Source organism: Botryllus schlosseri, chromosome 8 (assembly GCF_051294905.1).
Source record: "Botryllus schlosseri isolate E-star chromosome 8, Bs_hap1, whole genome shotgun sequence".
Classification (NCBI taxonomy): Eukaryota; Metazoa; Chordata; class Ascidiacea; order Stolidobranchia; family Styelidae; genus Botryllus; species Botryllus schlosseri.
Window position 1 is genome coordinate 16,697,009 of NC_137243.1, and position 20,631 is coordinate 16,717,639.

Here is a 20,631-nt window from a genome sequence, read left to right on the forward strand (position 1 = left end):
AGGCCTAGCATTAGTATTGTTAGATCGCGTTGGTAACAGGAACGGTTATCGCTCTATCTAGCTTTATGTACTATAACGATATGCTCAATGGTGCTACTTTTGTGGGGGTTTGTGGACGAATTTACATCCTTGCGCAAACGCGGTGTTCGTTCATCTCCAGTCATTCTCTCTTTCGTGAGCTCATCTTTGAGTCTCCCTTGCCAACGCCGAAGCTCGGCATACTCTATCTCTGATTCAAGACGCTGTGTTTACCCGTCTATAGATCTGAGTTACCCAAACTAGACAGTTTATTCATGGTTTTGTTAGAAACACTAGGCCACTCCGATGGTCGTTACTTGGGATCGGGCGATGTGTAGTCATTTGCAGGCGTGAATTCGCAGGAGACCCTCACTCAGTTTGTCTGTGCGCAGCGTGGGCACTTTTGAAAACAACGAAATTTGTGGATATTCTGCTTCGTGTTTGGCAAGCAACCGCATTAACAAAAACCGCTCTGTTCCTTCTGGGAATTGTATTATATAGGCAATATATCGGCCATTGATTTTTCTGAATTTTAATATAGGTTGTGCTCCAGTTAGTGGCGTTATACTGAGGTACATCTAGATATGACCTTTCAAATTCACCGTGTCTCAGCGATACATTCTAACTCGCGAGACGCAGCACCACATTCGGAGATTGGTATCAGCGCGGGGTTAGATAGTGAGACGTTTGAGACATGATTAGTACCGTAGTTGCCTCAAAAATTTGAGTGCTTTTGCAATCATTGCAACACCGTTTTCGCAAGCCATAATAAACTGCGATGCCTTTTCCTATACATAAGTGTTGAAGGTTCATCTAGACTCCTCCTGGCCACCTCATCCGCGCAAGCGGTGCCTTACAAAAAGCCTAGAAGTGGACCGTTAGTTACGGAATAAAAATGAAGAATATGGGCCTGGTGTAAATGGCCATAGTAGTCGACAAACACCATGAATACCTCAAAGCAACTGCGATGCCTTCTGGTTTAGCCGGAACCACCGCCTATGATACGTTCGGGTTACGTGCAATTTTGCTTTAGCAATGGGACATCATAATTTATGTTCAGCGTTCATTTTCACTACGAACTCTTTTGTGAAGTTCGAGGTCGTACAAAGTCAAATCTCCATAGATTTGTTCTAGTTTGACTGTCGTTTGCGTTTAAGTGATGTCATTAAAGATCTACTGTCTCATTACCCTATTAGAGATTTGCCATCAATTTACTCGATAGTTCGATCGGGTATATTACAGGGAAGCAATCTGCACATCACATTTTCTGGGCATAACGTAGAGTACACACACCTGAAAGCCAAGAGAGTGATGAACCATGCAATTTTCTATAAACTAAACTCCTGACCTCTTGGCGATAGTATTATTCGGGAATATCTGTACGGCAATGTGTGTGATGAAGTAACGCGGAAGTTACGCGGTTGAGTATTATAACGGTTTTCGTTTCCAAATAGACATGCAAATATATTTAGTGTTTTGAAATGGTTTAAAATAGTGTTTCGCGTACGCTTCGTGTTGACCGCGCATCATGCGGATGGTAGATGGTGCAATGGTGATACTCTGGTTGTTAGACGGCATGAGTCAGGTGACGTTTTCAATATGTATTATGTATACGATAGTAACTTCCTGCTTACGTTTTCCTAGTTTCAAGTTCGTCTGACGCTATGCGTGAGTAAATTACTTCTAGCTTTCCATGGGGATTACTCCCGCGCAGTCGGTCATGGTAAGTCAGGGGATCTCTTCGTAAATTATTGAGTCTATTTTGGGTAAATATAAATTGCCGCTTTCTCATATTTATCTTGATGCGTTTCGATCTGTTAATACTATACTAGGGTTACCATATTTCAGCAACCCAAATTCCGGACACTCTTAAGCGCCCATTAGTGGAATTCAAACTGAGTCATGACGTCACACTAGCAAAGCTTTGCTCATAGACCAGAGGGGGTCACGGTCCGGTTCAGGAGTATGTGGCTGTGTGTTATGTTACTGGGACCGAAAGCACATGTTTTCAGCCCCCTCCCGCCCAAATAAACAATAATTTTGAGCCTACACTATAGGGCAATCGATGCAAGTTCTAGGCCGGAGGGGGGGGGGGTGCTTGCTATATGAATCTGGTTTCTATATGAATCTGGTCGTTAAATTATTTGAATAAATTATGTCAATAATATTGGTAGTTCCATATATTACTATATAGATAAGCCTACTACTCTCCGCCCTCTCGATCAGAGTTAGCGGTAGTGAAAATGTTCCGTAGCCCAGATAAAAAATTTACGAACCGATTACTAAAAGAAGTCAGCACCTTTGCCCAGACTTACTCACGGGCTATTTTGGAAGCTGATTACGTTCAACATACTCGCAAATCCTAGAATAAAGGCAAAAGACCCCCGTTTGGAACCACTATCTTTGAATAAAGCAGTGGTCGGGAACCTTTTTTGTCCGAAGAGCCTTATTGGCCCTATTTTTCCATCTCAACTCCCAAAGAGCCATACATGCCAATAAACTGTTTTGTCACAATTGAAAATTCGTCACGTCATGGTAGCAGTAATTCGAACTCACTATACATGGTATTCCTTGTATGCGCCATATTTGCTTTGTATGTATTGTTCGAAAATAAATCTCGAAACGAGAGGTAACGCACAGACGGGCCAAGCCTCACCATTGATAACGCAATTCATCGTAAGTAGCTTAGAATTTATTGTAACTGATATTAATCGAATGTAACTGTCACACTGATTCCAAAAATTTAAATACTTATCGACTTCTAAATTGTCAAGGTATTCGGCGGTAACATAGCGTTGCGCTGCACGCCTACATTTTATCGCCGGTACTACAGAGCTACTTACCAATCAAGAACGTGGGTAGCTATGGCGTTGTTTGTAATTCGAGTATGTAATTGTGGCAGTTCATTCCACGCCTCAGATCAGGAAGACAAGGTGTATTTGAAAACTGCATTTTGAAATGAGCGTCGCCATGTCCGCTATGTTCTTTGATTAATCAACGTGTCGCACAATTCAAGATTTCGAGTCGAGTACATAGAATTCACGAGTGGCATTCACCGCCGGAGTGACAGTAACTTAAATTGTCTGATTTTGAAAAGAGGGGGACCGAGCCCCTAAACCTGTAGACGGCATTGGCCTTACCTCTCAAAGACATGTTTATACTGTCACGAGAATAATTATTCAGGTCGTGGTGACAATTCACCAACAAGTCGCTGCAATATTGATCAATTCAGTACAAAAATTAATATTTGGCAAAGAGCCATATCTTATACCCAAAAGAGCCATATATGGCTCGCGAGCCATAAGTTCCCGACCACTGGAATAAAGCATTTGGACGGCCTTAACGATCTCTAGGAATATACCGTTCTCCTATAATTGTGATTACAATTAGGCTTATTCCAGTAAATGAAGGTCGTTTTTATTTATATTTTATGGCAGTTTTTGCGAGGTTGGTAGTCTCCATATTAAAATCAATAAATGTGATAGTAAATCGCGCGCAGCGCGAAGAAAAATATCATACATCAGCATAAATATTCCCAAAAAAATATTGTTTTTATGCTAATTTACGAAAAAAATTATGAGCCTACGTCAAAATTCCGGACATTTGGCATATTTTAGAAATTCCTCCCGAACGCTAGTTTGAACAGTGAAATTCCGGACATGTCCGGGAAATTCCGGACGTATGGCAACCCTATACTATACTCATATACAGCAGAGTTGGACAATGCCTAGAAGTAAACCTGGCAAAAATTCGTCAGAATTGATGAGTTATGCCATGGCCTACTAAAGTACCTAGTAGGCCATGGTTATGCCAAGTGTCCTTTGAGGTAACGTGGTTCTTATTCGGTAGCATATCTAATCGGAAGATTGTGTATTGAAGAAATGTTGAGCTTTGTTGAACACATTCGTAAGTTTTATTCATTTACTTCCGCTACTGTCATCTCTCATATTGCCAAATTTATTCCATCATGAAGGTCTATCACAGGAGAAAAGGCCAGTGAACGCGGTTGGTTAACCGAATTTTCTCCAAGACTTCATCACGATAAGCAATTAGACTAGCGAAGTACCCCTGTCCCTCATACATAGGCCATTTTACATCGAAATATCCAAGTTGAATGGAAAAATCGATGAGTTATGCAAAGCTTCTTCAAGTTGGGTATACAAATTAGAAACTAACTATATTATTTACGTGATATCTAGAACGTTATTCATATTGCTTTCATCCTAACTCTGTTAATAATAAGTTAAAAAACAAATAGGCCTACATCCATCGAAAAATGCCGCCTCGCGTTCGGACATTCAAGCTGAGGATTTCAATGAGCCGTGACGCTCATTCTCGATACCGAATAAGACGCAAAACAAGAATATTGTGTGTTGCGTGTATGTATTGTATATATAGGTTTGGGTGAAACCGCGGTCGGTGTTTCTATTCAAGGAATCGCGTATGCATGCATGCTAGTTATATTGGGGAAGAAGATGGTTGTCTCTGTCTACGCCAGGGCTTTCCAAACTTTGTTGCGCACGGCCCTTTTTATTCTTGCTTTTTTTTCTCCTATTTATTTCGCGACTCCTCGCGAATAATATATGATGTATGAGTACGAATATGAGTATATCAAAGGCTTTTTGTGCTGGACGTGAATATGACGTGTTCAATCTTACTTTTCAAAATGCACATGCGCAATGTCAAGGTGCAAGTTGAGGAGGCATCTGTCTACGCCGATGCGTCAACATCAATTGCAGTAGGCTAACTACCACTGTAGTTCGATTAGACCCAACAAGCCATTGATTTATTCGATTAGTGTTACATGTTCAAGTCTAATTATAGACTACTATAGCAGAGAGGTATGCAACCAATAGTTTTCAAATAAAAATGCCCTCAATTTGTTGCGGTACATTGATGGTTGGCAACACTGTGAAACAAAACAACGCATATTCAAGTCGCGGGTTTATTCGGTTCGTCAACTGTATGTGTCGGTGGGAGAAATACTTCTGTACAGCGTGCGCAATTTACGCAAATGCCAACTACTTGAAATATCGTATTGATGAGAATGACAGGGAGCATTCTTAAATTTAGGAAGTACGCCCACCAGTATTATTGTTGATGGTGCGAAAGTAAAACGAGACTACCGTCATTGAATTATCCGTAGTACGGCTAACATAGTATTTATCTGACGAAATATCACATCATATGTATTGCATACATTACACCTGGGTTGAAATTCGTGGAACTCGTTCAATAGGAACATTACGTGGCGAACTATATCTGATATAGAGTTACATTCTGTCACGATATAGCACTGGATCATGCTTGCATGTTATGATCATATGTACGGTATACGTATAGGCTACTAGCGTCCCTTTATTGCAATGTGAACGCAATAAGCAGCAGTGTATGATGTCGAATCTCCATGTCATGACCTGGAATAACTTTGAAAAGAAGTTGCGTGCCACTTTGTGGCGGCATTTCGATTCCGAACGCCGATTGTGATTTCAGTCATCCTATCCATCTGTCACTATTCGCCAATAACAAAGTAATCGATTCGAATTTCCCGACGCAGGCTTCTTGCCGAACTTTATCCCTAAAATACACAAAGCGTTGTAAAGAATACTATAATTGCTCCAAATAAAGAGAGGTTGTTTTAGTGGAAATATTTCTACGTACTTGATAACGATACAATGTCAAGATGATGTGATGGAAATTTACCAATCATTTAATTAACACAACGAACCTCACGAACGTCACTGTTTAATGTTTCTTGTCATGGCGCCTCATACCATTTGGGCAATTCTCACGATGGTGATATGGTATCTATGTTTGGAATTGCTTCAACGGCACCAGGCTGAGCATATTTCAAAGATAACAAACACATGATTCAAATATCAACGGGCAATCATTCTTTATCCTTTCCCAATAATGTTTCTTGTTATCAGGAAACTACAGGCCCACAAATTGACTGGTCTAAAGTAAATGCAAGAAAAAAACGTTGACCCGATTATGGATTGCGTTGGGTGGTGTCTTACTCTTGATCGCAAGCAAGCTAACATCAATACAGTAGCTTCACCTTGAAACTATTATTCGACAGAAAAAATGTAAATAATGTGCTCCAGAGCCAGATCGCGTGGTCCTAAGGACCTATGATTTCATGCTACCCTTTGCCTAAACCAAATATCAGTTATAGTACAGCTACATGAAGCATACGGGAAACGGCGGATGAGACTGAGACTAAAATTATTTGACGAGTCCTCATTTGCCTATCTATATCCATGCGTTGCTGTTATGGCCAGAATTATCTCGCATGACTGTTCTTGAATGTGTAGCAAATTGCAGTGAGTTCATGAAAATTACTGGGGCGCGGTCCAACTTACAGGCTCAAATATACAATATATACATTGATTGTGTAGGTGTCCGGTCAATACCGAGAAAACTTTCCGAGAATGCCATTACCGAGAATGGACACCACCGAGAATGGACATTAACGAGAATGGACACCAACGAGAATGAACATTGCCGAGAATGTAATGTACGCAATGCAGGCATGTTATGCATACATGCATATGTACGGGTCGTGTGTATGTTCTCCACGGCGTTGCCAATTCGGTGTCGATTCCCAGATATAAATTTCTCGACAATGTCCGTCTCGGTAGGTTAGATTCCTGGCATTGGCTATTCTCGGCAATGTACATTCTTCGTGGTGTCCATTCTCGATGATGACCATTCTCGGTAATGTCTATTCTCGGTAGTAGCATTCTCGGTAATGTCCATTCTCGGTAAAGGTTTTCTTGGTATTGGTATAGAACCTATTGTGTCACACGCCAATGTGACACATTAGGTAATTGTAGGTAATCGCCCCAATATTTCCGCTGCGTTGTTTCGCGAACCAGAGTTCGTTTGTTCAATTCTGGCTTGCTGTTTCCCAGAGCCCAGCCACTGGCGAGAAAAACCTGTGCCACGCCAACGTTTGGTTAAATGATCACTGGACAATAAACAGTGTAGCGGTAGGAAGGGCATCAGGGGAAAAGCTTGAGTCAACTCATGATACTCACCACCGATCATGAGCAATTCAGCACCGCTCCGCTGTAGCGAACCGACACATGGGAGGAGCCAAAAGACTCTCTCAATGTAGTGAAATAAATGTTGATACCCAAACTATTTCTCTGTCTTTATCAATTTGACGACATCGTGGCATGTAAGTAACCAGCCAAATCTTATCTGGTTCGAAAACGACTTAGTACAGCACAATCATATGTCGCTGCGTAGTGCAATCCGTCAGTTTGATATCAATCTGATGCGGAAACGATATTCCAATGGTGATTGTCTAAGTCTCTAGTCAGCTAGGGGTGGGGTGTCGACTTGTTTGGAAACTGCAATTTGCGCATCAATCCTCCCCATCAATTCGAAATATTGATATTCAAGCTATCGATTCGTTACATTAAACAATTGGGGTAATTAGATATTACACTGAGATGTAAGGAGACTACTCGAAAACGGCTGATCTCGTGAAACTGCCGACGTTGCTCGCACAAAGCTTGATGATAGGTAAACAGTAAATGTGTGCTTGAGAAATGAAAATGGCGTTCTGTGCGGAATTTCTGGTCCGGAAACAGCTCAAATCACTTGATGCCGCTCTTATGTTGGTCTGCAGCACAAATGAACGTTCATTTTGCGCTCATATTCGGGGGTGAACGTGTCGTTTTGTGAAACTGAAGATTGTTAGTATATCTTCTATGGAAGTGGAAATATTTTGGAACCGCCATTGGTATGTAGCACATACCAGAGATGTGATCACATGTTGAGTTACAGATGGTAGTAAATCGGTAAATTACAACCATAAAATATATTTATAATTCTATAGCCTAAATTTCACCTACGATTTGAGCCAAAATGTTGCAAATACCGTCATGACTTATATATTGTGATGAATTACCGAACGAATTTCGAAAATGCTGGCCAGATTCGAACTCAACAGACAGCAAGCAATACTTTCTAGACCTAACCCGAAAAATCCGTCCAGACGCCCACCTTACGCCTAAACCCAATAGATTAAATTTCAGCGCGTTCGGACAATGAAAAATGGGTTTCGAAACGAGCTCTGCGATGATCCAAACGCATATGACATCAAATTGAGCGTTTTTGCGTACCCCTTAGTGGAGACAGTTAATTCAGTTCAGTTACAAAGGCAAATGTAGTCTCTGTTTTAATTTGTCTTTACATTCCCAATGACGTGACGTGACAATGTTTGTTCGAAATGGACTATTTGAAAGTTGTCGAGGGCAAATATTACTGCTCTCCGAAAATTTTGCCGAATATCACATCATGTGCATATTTATCGATGCCGGGTGACATCCGCTCACCATTTTGGATACGGTGAGCGGATGCCGCCCGGCTTCGATAAATATTGCACATGGTGTGATATTGGGCAGTGTTTTCGAAGAGCAGGTATGTGCCAATGATCCGGATAAATGCGGCCCGGCAAAATAATGATATCGATGAACAACCATATAAGTGCCTTGGTTTTCGTGCGATTGAATTATTCACAGGACGCGATTAAATCATGACAACGCAGGTCAAGGAAGGTGTTACGGATTACGCAAATTCGCTGTAATCCGGAAAAATGCGAGCGTTGTGGAGCATACAAGGAGGTTTAAATTAATATTTAATCCCATTTTCCACGATGCGCTCAATTTTAACTAAGCTCGATTCGGTGCGCTGCATTTTCATTACCATTATGACATAACAGGCCATAACCACCTGACTTGGATATGGTCAAGTCATGTCTAATTGTCTATGTATGACGGGGTTGATGATGCAATGCTACATACGAGTTCCATCCGAACCGTTCCTTAGCTATGCGAGATAATCATAAATGTATTTATTATTGTTAATATTGTAAAAGACTTGTGGAGCTGGGCTGGTCCTACAAAGTCCATAGTCTGTGAAAATGCGTTTTGAGCGGGTCTTTCTGGTGTTACTAATTTCAAATTCTGAATGAATATATCGTCGTCGTCAGAGAATAAAGCTGCAAAAAGCCTGACAATGATTTCGTAAACATCCCTTTCTTTCCTATTGTGTTACGGAATGCACCGATTCTATTCCCATGTTGTATGACGTATATCGACCTGAACAGCAGTATAACTTTAACGAACCGGATAGGATACAAATATCGCATATCAAGAATTATATTACAAATCGGATTGTATCGCTCGATTCAGTACCCATCGTATTTCAAACCATTGGTTTTTCGCCTAAATTGTCAATTGAAAAAGACCCTTCATCCAATTACATTCGAAATAGTATCCATCACCTGACGGAGTGTAATTCCGGAAAATCCAGTTGACAAAGAGTACGGGGTCACGTGGCATCTAAAACTATCTTGTGATCAGGATAAGTCGAGTTCCTTTCAACTGCGATCATGCATGATTAAAGTCCGTTTCAAGTCACAAATCACAATGTTCATATTGTTCAAGCCTGTAAGGTACACGGTGCAGGTTCATGTTCAATAGCGGTGTTTTAAGTGAACACCATCGGTGATTGTATCGTATCCTTCCCTCGGTGTCACGGATACATACGCTACGAATAAAGGCCAGCACCTAGTGATTCTCAAGCGGTACGTTCCGTCTCCCAATAAGAGGCCGCGTAACGTCTTTCCTAATGCTCGAGCACGGAAGAATTGGCAATAAGTTTTCAAATCTTGATGTACTTGTCCAATCGGTGCACACTGCGCACTTCTTAGTGATGTTGGCCTGGGTGACCGTAGACAAGGTATAGCAACAGTCAGTATGAGGGTGTCACGGCCTGTGGACAAAATTATCGAACAACATGATAGTACCTGCGTTTCTTTCCCTGTGATTTTGTTCGTTAGCTGCTTCCACTTTGGTGATGATTATGAGTGAAATTGTCATATGAATCGGGTAATAAGATCCTTATATTGCGGTCGCAGAATCTGGTTATGAGATTACGTTCATTGTAGGCGCAATATAGTCCTATTATATTATATCCGCGTAAGCGCTGTCTTACACAAGCCTATGGAATGAGATGGGCCGTGCCGACTGATGTTTCGGTAGATATTTTTTGGCTTCGCATCACTACTGCATTCATTGCAGTATATTTAATTGAACTCAATACGCGTATCCCACGTTTAATCAGGAGCCGCGGCACAATAATAAGCAACACACAATAGAATCAATAACTACTCTGAACCCCTCTGTATACATAATATATGTACAATTGTACATCCGTGATAATTAGGCATTCTACTGAAACACAGAAACATCACAAGCGACCGAAAGGGGCCGCTTCCGAAGTTACACGCACCCGGTCTGGAGTAGAACCTCGCCAGGGTTCAGGTCCGTTGAGAGAACTTAATTATCCACAAAATGCTTTTCTGTCACTAATTAGCCCGGAAATGTTACGTCAGATCCGACTCCTGATTCGCGCAATCCACAATGTTATAAACTTCTAATAATGACTAAATAATTGCACATACCAAGTTACACAATTGAACGAGTACGTCTATTTCCACAGGCATCCCATTTGTACACGAAGAGAATAAGAAAACTGCCGAGTTTTACATCGTCAACGATGATGAAGAAGACACAATGCGAACTATTTCCAAAAATGTCGGTGCCGACTTCACCAGACTTTGGGCCGACCCCGGTATCCAGACTTGCTACTCGTAAGTACTGACACCAGTAGAGCTAACAAAGATGGATTGCATCTGCCGTATTCCTTATGGCATCTTAGAGATGGGAAGACCATTAAGATCGAGTTCTATAGATGCAGTATTAGGTTGGACCTGTCAAAAATCTTCTAAAAATTGAAAACCTCATCTTATAAAATAGTTCTCTCCGGACTAGTTAGATTAAGAGGAAAGCAGAACATTCTGCTATGCACAGGGTTGCAATTTAAAACAAGTGGTTGTTAAAAACACTTCGTTTGAAACATGTTTTAAACACTGTTTAACACAAAGGTCTTTGTGCCATAATTGTGTAAATACTTTTCAAAAAACATGTTGTATGAGCCTACGGACGATTATCACCCGATAAAGTCGACGCATGCGATATGGGATGGCTGGAACTAATGTTCCCTCTAAGCTGCGCACGTGCGCAAATGCGCAGTGCTGAGACGGTCTCAGCGCACATAAAATCAAAGTTGCGCACAAAAAGTCGGAAGTGATGACCTTTTTTTAGTCGTTACCCACTGTTGTCCAAATGACCGCGCAGTGAATTGGTGAGTGCTCGCAGACTCGTGACAAATTAGAGGGAACATTGGCTGGAACCCTGAAATAGTCCGTTCAACAGCTATACTACGTAGATATTTCGTCAAAGGAGCTATATCTACCCTATATTTTCAATTGTCAATGTCAATCCACTAATACGTCACAATTCAATATTCGTGACGTCATGGCTTAAAAACAAACAAAAAAACAAACAATAAAAATATGTTTTGAACGAGGGCATTTTAAACATTTTTGTTTTAGGTTGATTTTTGTTTTATATGCAACCCTAGCTATACATGTAAAATCTCAAATACGAATTGCAAACCTTTACTGACTTTATATTGTGCGGCAGGCCCCTGGGCTGAAGTAATCCTTATTTGTGGAAACCAGCTATTACGACACCGTGGTGTGACTACTCGCTTACAGAACGCAATATCAGTGCGAAATATATCTGCTTAAGACGCAGACCTGTTTGTACTATACGATAGCTCGTTGCATCATTTGAAGATTGTGTTTGGTGAATTGAATTACATGAAATTTTGAAGTCGACATAATAACTATTGGTGACACTGTAAGATATAAGAATTAATCATAAAAACTTTATTTATACCTAATAGATATTTCGAATGCTGTTGCGAGAATGTATCTCGTCTGAAATGACACGGGTTGCTTCACGGCAATAATCTGGCAAAGTCATCGACTGGGGGTCAGCTGTGTAGGGCCAGATAACCACTACCATTGAGAAATGTTGAATCACTCTGTACGTACACGAAACAAATATATCGTAAACTGTGAAATGTACTATACTACTGAAGCACGTGTAAAGATTGTCTTTCCGCGCATTGGCTACGTCATTTCCACAGCGAGCAAAACGATAGCCCGATGACGAAGTTCTCAATGCAACTAAAAGCATTTGAAAATTCCTCAGTCCGAGAATCGAGACCAAATGGATATCATCCGAAATTACCGATACGCCGTCGACATTAATGGGGTTTTGCCACGCATCAATGTCGTCGATAAACGTGGACTATTATTGGGCCGGTTTATTTTTACAAGAAACTTTTAAAAGGAATCGGTGAACTACTGAATGTAAAATATAACATCGACTCTAGATAACGCGTCAACAATTCAGCGATGCATTGCTAGTTGACGCACCTTCTCGGTTCGGTGATATTATTTGTATTGTTTCATACTTAAAGACTTAGCGGACTTCCTAATGATAGGTTCTGGCAACGTTAAACTTTCAATATGGCTACTTATTACGCGCTGCCCTCAAGCTCAATAACGGCCAATATGTATTCGAAAGTAGACGTGGTTACTCGGCTCAGTCGATCGAGATATTGCAGCTGAAATCCCGCTAGGAGCAAATCGTTCGTTCGTTTATTAGTATCGTTTTCATCGATACAAATCACCACAAGACTTCGGTGTAATGAAAAGATGAGAAGGAGTTGTATCGACTTGTAGCAACCGAATAACCGTCGATTTGAATTGGACTCCAGTATCCTGGCCCGAACCGACGCGGATCGCAGTTTTCGGAAACTTTTTAATAGCTGAAATAAAGTACTGGTAGTAGCCTATTTAAAACACAGTTGTCTCGAATTACCGGGTGTAAATCGCCCTGAAGTGTATACGTAGTTGCTTGTATGCACATTGCACAATCGCTCGCAGCTTTGAAGATCTTTTAGAGGGGATCTTCGGTGCGCTGGTCGGTTAACTGAGTTATTGGGAGCTGTTTATCGAGGTCACTTGTCAAATCATAGAATATCAATTTTCAGCAATGTGATCAACTGACCATTCCTGTTGATTCACTTCGTATCAGTGATTGGTATTCCCTATTCCGTGAGATAGCTCTGATAAAGAATACATGGATGAATTGATTTATCATGTGGTAAACTGCCATTCAATAGATACTACGCGGTTAGCACCAAAGCTCTGAAGTGTTTCGACATCATTCACAATTTTCGATATTAAATTAATTGTAGAACCCGAAACGCTGCATAAAACCGAGTGTAGATGAGCCGCCGAGTGATTAAGCCTAGTTTTAAAGGTTTAGTCAAAAATGAGAGATGGTGTTTATTTCTGCACAGTGCACAGTAATGAACCGATGTTGGCAATGTTGAATTGAGTCGCTATGAAACTCGGCCGTGTACGCCGAGATCGTTGTATAATACCTATCAATCGAGTCAAATGCTTGTCCGAACTCCTCATCAATTTCCCAAGCAATAATGGGTTGATTGCATCGATGCATACATGTGCATTGTGCAATTGTGCATTGTGCAGTGTGATCGTGAATGCAATAACTATTGCTGCAAATAGGCTTTCAGACCGCATGAAATCACTGATTTCCAAAGTGGGCGCCAGCGCCCCCTGGACAAAGACAGGGTGGTTAGATTACTATGCATTCGAATTAGAGGCTTTAACTGGTTAATCGACATATAATGATATGTTTTCGCCTTTGCGGACATATGCTGTTAATGGCAAACTGATAGCAACGCAAAGCGATTTTAATTTCTAGGCGAAGTTCTGTTATTCTGGTCATAATCAATCCCGAAACAGAACATAATTAAAGACGTTATGCAGCGGGGTGAATAGTTATGATTGGTTACCCACCTAACACTCGGAACAGCGTCACGCCAGTACCGCAACCGCAGGCTGCGCGATAGCTAGAGAATAGATATGAAGACTTGAAATAGTTCTAGTTTACCACTGGTTCAATCTTAAGTCCATTCACGTGAGGTTGATGTCATAATTGTAATTGGACCAGCATCGTCCGCTGCATAAGATTCAAGTTGTGATGTATGCATAAAATCTTTTTGGTTTACTTGTTTCATCGTAGAGCCGAATGACGTCATGTCACCAGAAACCAATGCAATCAAATTCCGAATCATGGCACTGGAAGGCCAAGTCTGTTGTCAGTATCGCCGGCCTCACTGCAAAGCAGTGTATAGAGAAGCCTAGCAGATTCTGTATGTGCAAAACCTAACAGTTTTGCCAGGGTGTTTCAGTACCTGGTATGTAACCGAGGGGGCGTGTCTAAAAACATTGGGAAGCACTCCTTCAAGTCAATAACGTCTCCTCGTCTATCGACCAGCTTCCTTGTGATTTATCGGGCTAGAGTTTGAACTTGCGAGGATAGTTTGGTTGTTTTGTGTTTGCAAATGACCTCGGAGATGTATAGTATATACCCTTCATTCAAATATGCCTCTGGCCAATTGAGGAGTGTACTTAGTACAACTGTACATAGCGCAGAATTAATGTTATTGTAACTTTGTTTTTGTTATTGGAAAATCAAACCTCTTATCGTTCCAAACCATTTGATGTCCGTATTCAAAATAACCAATTTCGGATGACTTCTAGTGTATACATTATACAACAGCCGCAAGAGCCGCGAGAAACCTGATAAACGATGGATGAGCATTGAGCACGGTGCAGATTATTTTGATCGCGTATCGCAGATACTCTTTCGTTCCTCCAATCTAGATGCTACGCGATCCAAATTATCGTAACCTTAATCACTGAATTTCCACCGCACCAATGCAACTTGCAATGGAATTGGTGGTTGGTGGTAGGTGGCTGTGGAACTATAGATAGTTAGTTAGTTAGTTAGTTATCTATAGTGGAACGTACAACTACGTTACTCGCCATCCAGTCGCCTACAGCCATGCATCTTTCAGATCGTTAACTCGTGATCGCAGCGTCTCACGCTGTCTCGTACTTTTGTGCTCGAGAGCTCGATACCGTCACGTATTGCTGCTCGATAAACAATGAGACCGTGCAAGTATCCAGTCATGCTGTGCGATACGGACCCAGAACAGTCATTATTGCAGGCGCGCAAGAAACGTTATTGAAGCGCAACTGTCACAATACCAGATAAACGCAGACATAAGTCTGACAATCGTGACAATAAAGGCCGCAGCTGACGTGACAACGCTCTGACAGTAGCGTTTTCATCTTCGCGAATGACAACAACCAGGCGCGACCATATCTGGTGTATGATTCTCCTGTAGGAAGACGCATGCGGTTTATTACCATATGGTTCTGGCACAAATTCATCGCAACCTAAGTACAGCATAGTCACAGATTCAACAGTCAGTCCCGCATTTGCAAAGCGTTCGAAAGCAAATCCTACGGTCTTCTAACAGTACTATTGGTCTCAAACGGCGTGATATGGAGGGTTGGCTCCGTTCCGTGTGAAATTAAAGCGGATACATATATTGTTGGTCATGTGATGAAATGCGATAGGAAATATATTAGTAGGGGTGAGCAAAAGCGAGTACCTAATGATTCGGTTCCGAATAGATATCTAGTCGAGTGTTCGAGTATCAGTTGTCATGGCGTCATGACAGTGGTATAATGTGGACAGTTCAAATATATGGTACCTTTTGCACCACCTAATATATAAAATAAATAATATTTCCAGTTCTACACCACATAGAATATAATTAGATATTTTTTCTGTCATGCCGATGCCATTGCACGTTGTGGCAAGGATGTCTGTTGACTGTTGGTCACATCTTCATATTAAAGCCATTTCCCTCAACGAGCGTGCGTGAGTTGGATGGGGTGATACGACCAATCGGGGCCTCGAGTCTTCCAGTGGGATAAAAAGCATCGAAACTAGAATTCTCGTTCATAAGATAGGTCTTACTAGAAAGGTGCATTCTCTTATAAATCGCGCCCCTTGTGGCCAATAATACACGTAGTATCTCCTTACTAATACGGTAGCTCCGCAATATTTCCCATATATCTGTATACTCGAGGTTTAGAAAATGTAGAATAGGCTTTTCTAAGTACAGAACTTCAATATTGCAGCAAACAATACGCTCATATTGTTAAATTTCTTCCACTGGAAGCTTTTCGACTGGCTCTCTTCAGCAGTGAACGCCAGTATATGAGGTTAACCAAGTTCGAAATATAGGAAGTCGAAAAGCTTCCAGTGGAATAAATTTAACAATATGAGCGTATTGTTTGCTGCAATAAGAAAATGTAGAAAAATTAACTGTTACACCCCGGCTTTGCGACATCGACAAGATTCTGATGATAGGCTTGTCACAACAAGTTCGAAAAAAGTAACCTTACTCACAATTTACAGCCCATGCATATCTCGCAAATTGATATTTACGACCTGTTCAACCTTTGATGGATTATGGCCGACATATTTCGAACTCCGATCGGTATAAATTGATCGTCACCATTTAGTTTGTACTCGATGTAAATTTATGCAGTTTTATCGTCGTTTTATTGTAAAATTGACGGTTGTCGCGTTGCCACGCACCGATATATTATGGGCATTCGCCAGTCGAAACTGCCGTTGATAAAGTCATGGTTTACTTGCGGCTGCTGTCGTGAAACCTCTGTTGTGGTCTTGATCTATCTTTCATTGCGGATATTCGCGTACTGAGCATTAGACATTCAGTAAGCCGGATAATGCTATAAAATATTGATACATTTTTTTCGAATTTATTTGCAAATTCGTAGATTTCATTAATATCGAATATTGTAAAGAGTGTTTCGCAAGCTCCCTCGATGTGGGCTCGCTGGGATTGGTTGGGAAATGTGGACGCTGGATTTTACTCGATATACCTCCTATACGATATTTTGTATTCCATACCACGGAATAACATGGCACAATGTTTCGTATGTGAATAGCTCTTTGGATATTGGTCCACTATAAATGTGTCGCTAAACGATACGGACCGTAAAGCGTGAGGCGGACACCGGTATATTCTTTTTCTCAAATTATACCACGTTTGATCTCGTATGTAATACTGGGGTAAATAATAAAATAGGATAGGACGTTATGTATTTTAGTCCTTTATGTTTTTGCGGTATATACATCGACTCATGATATGGGGTATACTACAGACGATGTGTATTAGTCAGAATACATATGAATGCGACTAGGAATGGCCCGTATAGGCCTGGTCGTGGCTGCGATACTCGCAATAATCGAGGTTTAAAGGGGGTTGGGATATTACATTATCGAGACCGCAACTCTTGTTGCTGAAATGTTTTTTAGTCGAGCTCTGCCATTCCGATATACCCGCACGGTGTGCATAACCACCGCCAAAACTAGACCCGAATAAATACGATCAATAACTGACTCAAATTCGAGTGTTAGAAGATTTAAACCGTTTCCCGTGCTGAAGGAATTATAGTTATTTACTGGGAACCAACATCTGAAGTATTTCAAACTGTCTGCATGTCCAGCACTTGCGTCATCGCTATATTTAGCGCCCGTCACTAACAATAGATGTGTGCGCTCGAATAAATATCCGATTACCCCATGCGTCGCGTTTCTGGGTATACAACAATTCATATGGTGTTGTGTTTTTGACCTTCAAAAGTCACTTGGGATTCAAATCGACGATACTTCTTCACTAGCCTCCGAGGTCTAGCAAATTCCGACGAATGCAAATTAATTAAGGTGAAGGAAATGAAAATCACACCGACAGCATTTAGCTATATTCCTATCATCACTCCGATAACCACAGTAACTTAACTAGTAGGATGGGCCCAATCGAATATTTTAACTGCTATGATTGCGTAAACGGATAATTCATTTTGATGCACTAAATCGACGACAATGTCAAAAATGTTAGTCAATAAGAACTAGGTACATTTGACAACCAGCCAAAGTGACATAAAGCCCTCGTTCTCTAGCCTCTATACACCTGGTGTTAAAACACGTAGAGGCGGATAGAACAGAACCATTTGTAGATTCCACCCATGTAGTTCAATGCATTAAGCAAATGCGTATCACTGTCGATTTTTTCAGGAGACGAGACGAGTTCCAATTATCCGACTCGACGGGATATTTCATGAGTAACCTGGACCGCATCACCGAAAAGGGATATGTTCCATCACTACAGGTAAAGTTATCCATTACCACTACGTATCATGTGCAAAATCTTAACGCTACTAACTTGTTGCGTACCCAACCACCCATTCACCATATTCGATGTAGCATTTACGTGGTGAGCCGTGACGCAAATTGAGTTACCTGACAAGGCACGCGAGACGTCATAACTCCCCGAGTACCGAATATGAATCTGTTCGCCGCGGCATTCATCAGCGCCATCCCCGCCATATTTAGACCGATACTGCCGTAATTTCGCGGCGAAAACTTTCTGTGACCCAGCGAGACCACACACCGTCCCCGTCGGGATTACGTGACTTGTGTTTTCTTTCGCGTAAAACCTTTATTGGCAGCTTCTCAATTGCCGCTCGTTTATGATTTACCGAATCGCATCGCGAGCATTGATCATCAAGTGTTCAAAAATGTTTCCTGTTTTACGGCATTACAGCGAAAACACTAATATTTCTGTTGCGTTTTACGATTAGTCACCCCGTCTACATAAATTCATAAAGGTTTGCACTGTGCATTGGCGTACGCTCATAATATCACGAGCCGGCAATACATAACGAGTTTCACAGGCCGTGTATAACAGGGGTGGGCAATTATTTTACTCCGCGGGCCAAATGAGAAGCAGAAAATGCGTTGGCGGGCCTAGTCAAAATTTTAGCTGCATTCTCCACCGTATTAATTTTTATTTCTAAATTGAAAGCAGTGAATTACAGTGTTAAGAAATGCTGCTCAGCGGATGTGTTGATTATAATTTACAGGGAAAGGGAAAGTGACGGTTAATTACCAAAAATTAATATTTATTTGCCATCAAATTTTGAAACAATGTTAAACATGATACATTTTGAACTCTCTTCAAACTCCTAACTGCGTTTTTCTATCAAGACATCAAAATGTATTTGGAATATGACTAGGATTGCATTTAAAACAAATGGTTATTTAAAACACAAATGGTTGTTTAAACAGTGTTTTAAACAAGGCCTTTAAAAAATAGTGTTTTTGTAAGTTGTAAAATCATGCCATAATTGTGTAAATACATTCCAAAAACATGTTGTATGAGCCTATACGGACAATTACCACCCGATATAGCCGACTTACACGATATGGGATGGTTGGAACCCTAAAAATAGTAGGTTCAATAGCTATAGTACGTAGATATTTCGTCACATGAGCCATATTCACCCTATATTTTCAACTGTCAATGTCAATCCACCATGACGTCACAATTGAATATCCGTGACATCATGACTTAAAAACAAAAAAAGCAATAAAAAAAATGCTTGTTTTAAACATGTTTGTTTTAAATTGATTTTTGTTGTAAATGCAGCCCTATAGATACGACAAAGCTTATTGTCTGGTCGCTGCCTTCCGAGCTGTGTGTAGTTTGGCGAAATAGCCTTGTTGTTGAGGGTGGCTTGCAGTTCTCGTGATATTCGTTCTCCCTTGACCGAGTGTGTGTCTTCGTGTTTTTGTTACAATCCTTAAACACGGCGACCTGCTCAGCACTAACTACTAATAAGTAGGGCTGGGCAAAATCGAGTACCTGAGTGACTCGAGTCGAGTCGAGTCAAGCAATAGAGTATCGCCATTATGACATCATAATAGAATGTAATACGTCAAAGTTAAAATATGAACCGTATATGCCACCACAAAGAATATAATGCCTCTTATCAATCTCATAAATGATACTTTGGTATTTTCTAGAGTCCTGACCATACCGATTTCATTCCACTTGGTGATCATGTTGTGGAATAATCAGGACATCGGAAATGTGCTACATCCAGTAACTTTCGTAGCTCTGTTCTATATGTATCGCACGCTAGGATACCGCCAATCAAGGTTTCAAGGCTTCAGCGGTGAAAATTAGTATCGAAACTATAATTCTCGTTGGTAAATTAACTTTCAGCGGCGAGAAGCGTATAATTTCAGTACTCGAAAAAATCGTCTTTTGCTACTCGACTCGAATCATTAAAATTGATACTCGATTCAGATTCGAGTACTCGGATCATTGTGCCCAGCCCCACTAATAAGGCGGGTTGACCCCTGACTCTAGTAAACAAATATTTAGTGATCCAAACCGAATTTGAACTTCAGCTTTCGGCTTTGTTTTTCTGACATGCCCGTTCATCCTTAAAGTATAGATAACTAACCTACGTAGGTTAGTTATCTAGGGTGATGATGACTTATATTATAGTAATCCCGGGTACTGGCTGACCTGTTTTACGAAATAGGGATTTGGAAACGTATCACGTAACAATTGGAAACACAGACCGTGTCATACGTATGATGTGACAACGGCAACAAAGAAGGTTTGGTGACTAAATGAGACTTTAATTGTCAAGGCCTAATTTGCTACATTTTATACACTTTATTTTGAATCTGGATTACGCACTGGTACTTGGGCTGCGTAATCGCGGCATATTAATGCACATGAACAGGCTTGAAAGTAAACGAGTTTTCGGTTCAGTGTATACAGCCTACGGTTTTAGTCCACGCAGCAACAATAAGAAGTACGTTTTATGGGTTGAATTCA

The 20,631-nt window shown here is 40.9% G+C and overlaps 1 protein-coding gene across 1 annotated transcript in view; it reads left to right on the forward strand.

The window, feature by feature from the left end:
- LOC145445097 (guanine nucleotide-binding protein subunit alpha-14-like) overlaps positions 1-20,631 on the forward strand; it is a 39,119-nt gene that overhangs the window by 12,138 nt on the left and 6,350 nt on the right. Inside the window, exons 4-5 of the mRNA XM_080323228.1 lie at positions 10,540-10,690; positions 18,012-18,105. Coding sequence (XP_080179354.1) covers positions 10,540-10,690; positions 18,012-18,105 — 245 coding nt within the window. The remainder of the gene's footprint in view (positions 1-10,539; positions 10,691-18,011; positions 18,106-20,631) is intronic.